The 10,559-nt window shown below is 54.7% G+C and overlaps 1 protein-coding gene across 1 annotated transcript in view; it reads right to left on the bottom strand.

The window, feature by feature from the left end:
• Positions 1 to 4,436: 4,436 nt before the first annotated feature.
• The window catches only part of TRIOBP (TRIO and F-actin binding protein), a 74,034-nt gene continuing 67,911 nt past the window's right edge, over positions 4,437 to 10,559 (bottom strand). Inside the window, exons 19-24 of the mRNA XM_008569757.1 lie at positions 8,450 to 8,552; positions 7,723 to 7,882; positions 7,531 to 7,644; positions 6,472 to 6,558; positions 5,524 to 5,687; positions 4,437 to 4,784 (exon numbers count right to left, since the gene is read on the bottom strand). Coding sequence (XP_008567979.1) covers positions 5,526 to 5,687; positions 6,472 to 6,558; positions 7,531 to 7,644; positions 7,723 to 7,882; positions 8,450 to 8,552 — 626 coding nt within the window. The 3' untranslated portion in view covers positions 4,437 to 4,784; positions 5,524 to 5,525. The remainder of the gene's footprint in view (positions 4,785 to 5,523; positions 5,688 to 6,471; positions 6,559 to 7,530; positions 7,645 to 7,722; positions 7,883 to 8,449; positions 8,553 to 10,559) is intronic.

The raw sequence follows: 10,559 nt of genomic DNA on the forward strand, positions 1-10,559 counted from the left end.
TAACACCAAGGCCACGGGTTCGGATCCCATATAGGGATGGCCAGTTTGCTCACTGGGTGAGCGTGGTGCTGACAACACCAAGCCAAGGGTTGAGATCCCCTTACCGGTCATCTTTAAAAAAATAAAAAATAAAAAAAATAAGGGCCGGCCTGGTGGCGTACTGGAGAGTTCAGATCCCATGTGGAGACCGGTTCCGCTCACTGGCTGAGCGCGGTGCGGGCACACCACCGAGGGGTGCGATCCCGTTACCGGTCAGTAAAAAAGATAAAAAGGAAAAAAAAAAAAAGAAACTTAATCCTCAATGTAACAGTATTAAGGGGTGGGGACTTCAAAAGATAACTGGGTCATGAGGGGGCTCTATCCTCATGAATGGGTTAATCCATTCATGGATTAATGTGTTATCACAGGAGTGGGTTAGATATCATGAGAGTGGGTCTGTTATAAAAGTCAGTTTGGCAAGCTCCTGCACTCTCACCACACAATGTCCCCACCATGTAGTGACACAGTAAGAAGCCCTCACAGTTTCAGCCCCTTGACCCTGGACTTCCCAGCCTCCATAACTGTAACAAATAAATGTCTTTTCTTTATAAATTACCCAGTCGGTGGTATTCAGTTACAGCAACAGAAAACGGATGAAGACAGTCCAGACTAGTGGAGCCTTCAGGTGGCTCCAGCCACAGCCACCACTTGACTGCAACTGCAGAAAAGTTGGGACGAGAACTGCCAGTTGAGTCAGGCCTACCCACAGGACCAAGTGATAATAAAAAAACTCTTGGGCTGGCTGGTTATCTCAGCTAGTTAGAGCGCAGCCTTATGACACCAAGGTCATGGGTTCGGATTCGTATACCGACCAGCTGGCAAAAAAGAAAACAAAAAAACTCTTATTCTAAGCTATTATGTTTGTGGTAGTTAGTTAAAGAACAATACAGAATCAAAACAGTTGGTAATTGAATACCTCCACAGCCCTCTGGGGTAGACACTATTGTCCCCTCTTAACAGATGGCAAAATAAAGCCCAGAGAGGGAGTGACTCCGTGAGGCTCACATAGCTGGCTGGAGGCGGTGGCTGGGGTTTGGACCCAGCAGGTTTGCCTGATACCCGACTACGCTTTTTCCATAGCACACCCGAGGTGGACAAAGCATGTGGTTTGGCCCAGATTCCCAGAGTGTCTGAGGTGGCTCACCTGGGCACCTGCTGCAACCCTGGCTTGTTCTTTTTTACTGTCTTGTTTTGTTATTTTTTGTCGTTTTTTGGGGGGGGGCAGCTTGTTCTTTTTTTTTTTTTTTTTCCTTTTTTTTGTCTTTTTTCGTGTCTGGCAACGGATCGCAACCCTCAGTGTCGCGCCTGTACTGGACCGGGACCGGCAACGGGACCGCAACCCTCGGCGTCGCGCCCACACCTCGCTCAGCCAGTGAGTGGGAACCGGTCTGTATGTGGGATCCGAACCCTTGGGCGGGAGCGCCGCCGCACTCCCAAGCGGCGCACTGCTACAGTGCACCACCAGGCCGGCCTGGCTTGTTCTTTTTTAAAAGCAGGTTCTTCCTCCCTATTGAGATGTGACTTGCACAGTAAAATGCACAAATCATGAGTGTACAGTGTGGTGTTTACATCTGTATGTGCCCATTGCCTAGATCAAGATATGGAACATTTCTGGCACCAGAAATTTCCCTCGTGCCCACTGCCCGTCAATGTCCCCCCAGCCCAGACATATCCACAGTTCTGATGACCATCACTATAGTGGGTTTTCCTGTTCTTGAACTTCATATAAATAGAATTGTACAGCACATGCTCTTTGCTGGTTTTCTTCCGCGCAAAATTGTCTTGATAGACCTGAGCCTCATTTCTCCGTGTATATACGCAGGAGTGGAAATGCTAGGCCACAGGGGTGATGCATGTTCAACTTCATGAGAAATTGCCAGCTCCCCCGGTGGCTGCAGGAAGTCCTCTTCCACCTGCACTGCGTGAGAATTCCAGTTCTCCGTCTCCCTGGTGGTGTCAGTCCTTTTCACCTGAGCCGTTCTAGTAGTGGAGGGGAGGAAGGAGAGCTCATTGTCCTGGCTGGTGTGGAGCGCCGGGTGACTCGGGACATGCAGCACCTGTCTTTTTAGCTCACCCAGGCAGTCCTGATGAGGGGTGCGGTGGGAGGGAGGCCACTGAGGAGGATGTTGCTATAGCCCAGGTGTGAGACAGGGAGCCCCAGGCTGGGCTGAGGCCATCATGGAAGCAGAGGATAGGATTGAGACACGTCTGGGGCACTGGTGAGGATGTGGGGATGGTCACAGGCTCTGCCTCAACTATCTGGATGCCAGGGCTGCCAGTTGCAGATGTCCCATCTCCGAGTGGCTTGGGATGCTCCTTATCTCATAAGACAGGAAGTCCTGAGGCAGGACAGCACCAAGGCTGGGTGATTTGATGGCTTAGGGGCCCTGGCTTGCTCTTTCTGCTCTGTCATTTCCAGCACATCAAGGAGCAAGGTGGCGGCAGCATGGGGACCTCACCCTACACTGTCCAAAGGCCGGGACAGAGGTCCCCTTCTTTGTGCCTACCCCTTTTTTTTTTACCGGTGAGGGGATCCTAACCCTTGACTTGGTGTTGTCAGCACCACACTCTCCCGAGTGAGCCACGGGCCGGCCCTTCTTTGTGCCCCTTTTCACAAGCACAGAAGACCTTCCCAGATGACCTCTCTACCCCCACCCAAGAATGCCCCCATTCATCTCACTGGCTGGAACTGCATCCCATGGCCATTCCAGAACCAACCACCAGCAAGGGAATGGGATACATTTCCCCACATTCCACGAGGCTCCTCCTGTGAGTCTTTCCCTGAATACACCAGGGATATTCACAGGACATTTGCTCCTGCTGTTCCCTCTGCTGGGAATGCCCTTCCTGATTTTTCCATCTGAAAAGTCATATTTCAAAGTTGCTTCCAAAATCGCTCTTTGACCTGCAGGCTAGGTCAGGATCTCCTCTGGGTTCCTACAGCCTTCTGGGACCCAACCCAATGTGGCCTCTTTTTGTGGCTCAGAATGGGGATTCTTCCCAGCCCACGTGACCATTAGCATTACAGCCAGCCCTGCCGAGGACTCCCAGGACATACCCACTGCCCCCACCACCACCCTGCCCAGGCCTGGGCCTAGCCTCATACAAGACTGGGGCTGAAAGGAAAACACTCATTTAATGGAGAAGGAAATTAAGGCTCCGAGAGAGAATCTGACTTGCCCAAGGTCATAGTCAGGGGCAGTCTTGGCTCCAGGCCTCTTTCCAAGGCCTGGGCCCAGTAGCCTACTCCAGAATGTCTCAGGCTTTTTTTTTTTTTTCCCTGACCGGTAAGGGGATCACAACCCTCAGCACGGTGGGGTCAGCACCACGCTCAGCCAGTGAGCGCACCGGCCATCCCTATATAGGATCTGAACCCGCGGCCTCGGCGCTACCAGCACCTCACTCTCCCAAGGGAGCCACGGGGCCGGCCCCAGAATGTCTCAGGCTTTTTTTTTTTTTTTTTTCCCTGACTGGTAAGGGGATCACAACCCTCAGCACGGTGTGGTCTGCACCACGCTCAGCCAGTGAGCGCACCGGCCATCCCTATATAGGATCTGAACCCGCGGCCTCGGCGCTACCGGCACCTCCCTCTCCCAAGGGAGCCATGGGGCCGGTCCCAGAATGTCTCAGGCTTTGAGGTGCACGTGAGTCACTGGGGACCGTTAAGGTGCGCACTCTGGTTCAGTGGGTTGGGGTGAGGCCTGACTTGCTATTTCTAACAAGCTCCTGCTGCTGCTGGCCTGCAAACCACACTGGGATCAGTAGAGTCCTCGCCTCATGGAGGAACTGGATTCTCAACCCCGCCCTCAGAAGCCCACACGCCACTGCTCCAGGAAGGGTGTGGTGTGGTGGGGAAACCACTTTAAGAAACCCCAATCTCCATTTCCCATCCTGCACAGCCATTCAGGACACCAAAGCTGCTGGAACATTTTATTAAGAAGGTTCACGGAGCAGGAGAGAAACGCCTTCATGAGTGGTTCCAGCAGTTCCACTCCTAGCACCCCTCAGAGGAGGAGGTGGTGCGGTCCTCTGTCCATCTGTCCCTCTGTCCAGAGTCCCAGGGCATGGGTCCCCACAGGGTAGGAAGTAATTAGTAGGAGGTAGGGTAGAAACAGTGTGGCTGGCTTCCTGCCTCTGCCCACCAGTCAATCTGCCATGGCAACTGGCTGGACATCTGCCTGGGCCTCTGCCTCAGGGCAGGGCCACCAGCCCAGAAGCCCAAGCAGCAAGCGGCTACAGACAGAGGGGGAGCCAGTGTTGGAGGCACACGGCCACCAGAAATTGCATTTTAAAATGTACAAAGTGTATTTGAAAAGAAAAAAAAAAGGAAAAAAAAAAACTATATAAAAATCTCTTCACATATAAAATCCTGAAGAAGGTGCAAGATAAGAGCAGACAGAGGGGGAGCCAGTGTTGGAGGCACACGGCCACCAGAAATTGCATTTTAAAATGTACAAAGTGTATTTGAAAAGAAAAAAAAAAAGGAAAAAAAAAACTATATAAAAATCTCTTCACATATAAAATCCTGAAGAAGGTGCAAGATAAGACCCAGTGCGAGGGGCGCGCTCAGATACGCAGAGTGTGTGTGTGCGCGCGTGTGTGTGTGGGGGGGGAGGAATGTGGGTGCACATGTGGCCCACAGAGGGTGGGGAGAAGGCTTGGCTTCTGACTTCCATCCAGCAGGGAAGGAGGGTGACTGGTCCCCTTGGGCTGGAGGGTCTGCAGCTGGGCTGGACCACCAGGACCTGGAAGACAGGAGGAGCTGAGGCCTGGGGAAGCCTCCAGCCTAGGGCCTGGGCCCCAGCCTGCTTAGCTGGCCAGGGTGGCGAGCAGGCCCCTCCACCGCCACCAGCCCCAGAGGCTGAGCCCATCTGCTCCTCCGGGCTTCTCCCCACCAGCCTGGCCCACAGGACAGCCTCTCCCTATGCAGGAGGAAGTCACAAGGACTTCTCAGGAGGAGGATGCTCCAGGCAGACACGGTGTTAGCAAAGGCATAATAAAAACACTTCAAACCCTGTAAAACCAATGGCTCTGAGATGAAGTGGGACAGGGTGCTGGCCACGAGGCCTCAATGGGTGGCGGCTGAGGTGTGGAGCTCAGGGTGAGGAATGCGAAGTGATTAGATGCGGCCAGCTTCAGTCTGAAGGTGGATGCACCTGGGATTTGCCACCAGCCCCAAGGAGGGGTGGGGACTAATCAGGCTGTCACATTCTGACCTGCACTTCCTCTTGTCAAAATGCTCAAGTTGACAAAGCAGCCTCCAGCCCGAGTTTGACTGCGTCCCTGTGACAAACTGTGTTCCTGGTGTCATCATCCCATTTATAGAAAGGTTAATGGAGGCCAGGAGCAGAATGTGCCCTGGCCCAGGTGGACCAGTGAGTCAGTCGCGTGCGTGGGTGAGCCATGAGCTCACATCCCCGGGCCCAGTGCCCTCCTGGCCTCAACCTCCTGCTCACCTTAGTGCCTCCCCGCCCTGGCACCCACCTCTACTCGGCCAGGCTGTTGTGCATTGACTCCTTCTCGTGCAGGGCGGCCATAGCGAGGCGCAGGTGCTCCTTCAGCTGCTCAATCTCCCGCTCTGACCGTGTCTTGATGTGGTTCAGCTCCACATAAACATCCTGGTACTTTCCCGAGGCGAAGCACTTGTCCTGGGGGGCGGGGAGGGACAATGAGGGCACGAAGCCCTCCCTCCCCGGCCCTGCTCCCTCCTGGCCAGCACAGAGCAGCCAGGCCCCTCTGCAGCTCCATGCTTCATCCTTCCAGGTGGCCCCAGCCCTGGGCACACCCCTCCCTGCACCACCCAGTGACACAGGTTTCACTGTCCTTTTGATCCCATTTGAGAGGTGAGAGCTGAGGCTCAGGGAGGTGATGCTTTTGCCCAGGACCACCAGGCAGCGAATGGCTGGGATAAGAACCAGGCCTGCCCGGCCTGGTGCTTGTTCCCACTGCCTGTTCTTCGAGTGCACTCAGCACAGTTCTGGCTCACACACACTCACAGAGCCACCAGTACATCCACATCTGCCAGTGCAGGGATGTGGCAGCCAAGGGTGGGCCAGGCAGGCCACAGACTCAGGCTGGGCCTGAATCCCGGCCCTCCCAACTCCCGGCAACATGGCTCATTCCCACCAGAATGTGCGCTCCATGTGGGCACAGATGTTGGTCTGTTTTGTTCACAGCTGTGTCCCCAGCACCTAGCACAGTGCTGGCACATAGAAGGTGCTCAATAAATACTTGCTGAGTAAATGTGAGTGTGGGCTTGGGCAAGTCCCCTCCCCTTTCTTGGCCGATGTGGGAGAGGCACGAGGAGAGCCTCAGGACACGCTGCAGCAGGGAGGAAGCGGCACCAAGCAGGTGCTCACAGGACGGTAGCTGGGTGGCTCCAGAGGTCCCCCACCCCCCAACAACAGTGCTGCCCTAGTGGCCAGGACCCACCTTCTGCATCATCTGGAGCTCATCCCGGAGGCACTGCACCTCCTTTTTCAGGTACTGGAGCTCATTTTCCTTCACTCGCAGCAGCACCTGGAGTCAGGGGTGCCAGGCTGACCCAGGGCCAAAGGCTCGAGCTGTCCTGTCCCACAGTGCCCCACAGCCTGGCTCCTCTCTGCCTTGGGCCCCTACCTGCACCAAGACCCACTACATCCCAAGGGAGACTCCTCCAGGAAGCCCTCCCCAATTCTCCTGCTTTCCCTCACCTCACTCTCTCTCACCCCCGTCCCCAGCACGTGAGTCACCTCTGCAGCCCCAGCACAGCCCCAGGCCCTCAACTGGAGGATCAAGAGGATGAAGGGAAGCCGTATTGTGGCCCTACTGTGAACCACAGCAGGCTGGGCCTCCCCGCAGGCTACCTCGCTAACTCTGACCCAACCCCAGGGGCAGGTGTTGCTGACTAGACCAAGGAGGAGACAGGTTCAGCCAGGACTTGGGGAGCTTAAAAGCTTAGATTAGAGCCAAACTGCATGATTCCAATCCCAGCTCCAGCCACGCAACCCTGGGTACGTGCTTGACCCGCCTGCATCCCAGTTTCCTCATCTGTAAAATGGGGATAGTAACTGTATCAAGCTTACGGGGCTGTGAGGGAGATTAGATGAGTTAACAGATATAAAGAGCTTATGGAAGTTCTGGGCATGAAGTGAAGCCTTATGTGTTTCTTAAATAGATAAAATACTAAAGTGATCCTGGGATCACACACTCACGTTTTCTCACTCCAACTTCTCCCAGTAAAGGAGGTACTAGTCCCACTTTACAGATGAGCTACAGGGGCTCAGAAAAGTGGGGTGACCTGCTGTGACCCGGATAGGAGGGCTGGACTCTGGCTACTGGGCACATGGTGGGTGTTCTGGCTTAGCTGGGTTGGCCTCTCCTCACTGGGGCCTCGCCACTGGGAGACTTGGTGCTCCCTGCTGCAAGTGACATCCAGCCTGTTGGGGAGCTTTCCCACAGCCCCAGGCCCAGAGAACCGCTGCGCTACAGGCACACAGGGAGGGTACTCACCTCCAGCTCACAGGAGCTTCGCTCGCTGCTGCGCCCACAGCCGTTGCCCGTGCCCTGCGAGGTGACAAAGCTGCGCAGCCGGTCAATCTCCTCTGACAGGCGGGCATGCAGCTCCTGGGAGCGGAGGGATGGTCAGGGCAGGGATGCTGGGACCGCCATGGTCTGCTCCCATCCCACTGGGGCCAGGCTCACCTGGTTGTGGCGCAGCAGCTCCTGGCCCTCCTGCTGGCAGCACTGCAGCGTATGCTCGCGCTCCTCTGCCTGCCGTGTCAGGGCCCCAATCTCCAGGCACTTCTGTGAGTACTGCTCTGACAGCACCTGCAGCTCCCGCTTCAGCGCCTCCACATCTGACCTGCCCCAGAGGAGGAGGGAAGGATGGCACGGGCTCTCCTGCCCCCTGCCAAGCTTGGAGTTGGGTCATGGCAGACTCAGAGCAGCTCAGAACACCTGGATTCCCCCCCTAGCTTTGCCTTCAGCCCACTATGGAGATATGAACCAGTGACATCCTCTCTGGACTGCAGGTGTCCCCTCTAAGACAAGTGGGTTGGAGGAGCCCATCTCTAAAGTCCCTATAGCCCCAACGCTCCAGAACTGTGCTCTGTGTACAGGTCAACAGTGACACTACAACCGAGCTCCAGGGGACACTAAAGAGGTGAAGAGAGGGTGGAGGTCGAGACCAGCCTAGACAAGAAGGGCCTGAAGAACTATCTTGGAGGACTGGCATGGGGATCTGGCTGAGGCCCTGCTGCTTCTGTTCCTTGTGTCCGTGGGACTGGAATGGGAATCTCAGCTACAGCAAACTAATGTGCCCTCTACCAAAGGGCCTCTGCAAAGTTCTCAACTCAAAACCACCAGGGTGGGCAGCTGGGTCCCTGGCTCAGAGGGAGGCCCAGCCCACAGACCCCAGGTGCCATCTTACTGGTGCTGCTTCCGGAGGTCATCAGGACCCTGCTGGAGACTCCGTGTTTTGCTCAGCTGCCGGCTCAGCTCTTCCTGGTAGGCCTTCTTCATGGCTTCAATGGCTAGAGGCAGGGCAGAGGTGGAGGAGACATTGGAGAGGGGTCAGGAGCGCTGAGCTCCACCTCCTCTGAGACTCCACATGTACAGGTGGAGAAAGGACCAGGGTGAGCAAAGAGCACTGGATCCAGAGCCCCCAGCAGTATAGGCTGTGTCACGTACTAAGCGGCTCTGGGTAGGTGGCTCAACCTCTCTGGGCCTCTCTGTCAAAGGCAAGTAATTGTGTCTGATGGACCTGCTGGGGAGACACTTGAGTGTCTCACCACGGGTACTGCCTGTTGTTAGTGATTGCTGGGAATGACCCCACAGGGTGCACTGTCCCTGCAAAGCCTGGAAAGCTCTGGAACAAGGACTATCTGCCTTGCCCAGCCTAGTGGTCACGAGCTTGGGCTCTGCAGTCCTGTTGTTAGTGATTGCTGGGAATGACCCCACAGGGTGCACTGTCCCTGCAAAGCCTGGAAGGCTCTGGAACAAGGACTATCTGCCTTGCCCAGCCTAGTGGTCACGAGCTTGGGCTCTGCAGTTAGTACAGATCAATGTGACTTTACGCAGATGACTTAACTCCCTTGTGCCTCAGGTCCCTTATCTGGAAAATGGGGATAACAACAGCACCTTCTGTCCATAGGGCTATTGGAAAATGTGTGTAGAGCATTTAGAACAAGGCATGGCCTTGAGCAAATGACCAACCATTAGTTCCCGCTGGCTTTGCTACTCAGGCTGTGAGCTCCCAGGGCTTTTTCACACCCACACAGGGTTATTGCAAGGATTAAACAATTTTTTTTTTTTAATGATGACCGGTAAGGGGATCTTAACCCTTGGCTTGGTGTTGTAAGCACCACGCTCAGCCAGTGAGCGAACCAGCTACCCCTATATAGGATCCGAACCTATGGCCTTGGTGTTATCAGCACCACACTCTCCCAAGTGAGCCACGGGCCAGCCTGTAAACAAATTCTCATCCATAGTTTTCCAAAATCCAAAAGCTCTGAACACTGAAATTTTCTCATCACTCTTTTGGTGGCAATCCCTGACCTAAACACACGTGAGGCTATTTATGGTCTTTATTATTCCACTTCACTGTGACTTTCATCAATTTCACTGCAGAACCCTTAGTGCTGAATTATGGGATGAAGCCCAGACCCGGTTGGAGGGAGGGATATCCAATATATGGTGCCTGCATTGGGCGATCTTCCTAAAATGCAAAACACACTGGCCCCAAGGCTTGGCACGAAGGTCTGAGTGCACAAACACTCGGCACAGCCCAGCAGGTTGTTAAGCTCCAGATCATGGACCTCTTTCATCATTGCTGTTATTCTGCATCCCCCTCAGCAATGCCTAGGATACACCAGCCACACACGGCAGGCGTGCAGTGACCAGAAGGAGGAGGAAGTTGTCCACCATCTCAGGCACTTTCTGTTTCTGGCTTGGGAGGGCAGAGAGTAGGCTCAGAACACAGCTTTGCAGTCAGAGTGCTCTGGACTCCAACCCCCAAGCTGTACCTTCCGGGACAAGTCACTAACCAGTCTGAGCCCCAGTTTCTTCATCTGTGAAATGGGACCACTTCCTGGGGCACTGAAAGAACTAAGGGTGCTCCCGAGGGAACATGTAGGGGCCAAAACTGGCATGCAGAGGGGCTTGGGCAATGCTTACCCTTCCCCCCAGCTCTTCCTACGGCCTGGCCCGTGTGCCCAGGGAGATGGCATTCTATGAGGACAGGGTCGGTGACTGATCAGTCTCTCTCCACCAGCATGCGGGCAGTGTATGACTTGAGGTAGACCCCCCAGTGGCTGTAGGCCCCAAGGGAGAGGAGTCACAACCTATGGGGGGGTCTTTCACTGCCTTGGTTTCTGCTTTTCAAGTAGGCACTGCACCTCCTTATTTTGGGGCCTTCCAACCCCTCCTGACTCCTCACCCCAAGTTTGGTCTGGAGACACCCCCTTATTTATTGATTTATTTCTTAAAAAAGATGACCGGTAAGGGGATCTTAACCCTTGACTTGGTGTTGTCAGCACCAC

Source organism: Galeopterus variegatus, unplaced genomic scaffold (assembly GCF_000696425.1).
Source record: "Galeopterus variegatus unplaced genomic scaffold, G_variegatus-3.0.2 Scaffold527, whole genome shotgun sequence".
NCBI lineage: Eukaryota > Metazoa > Chordata > Mammalia > Dermoptera > Cynocephalidae > Galeopterus > Galeopterus variegatus.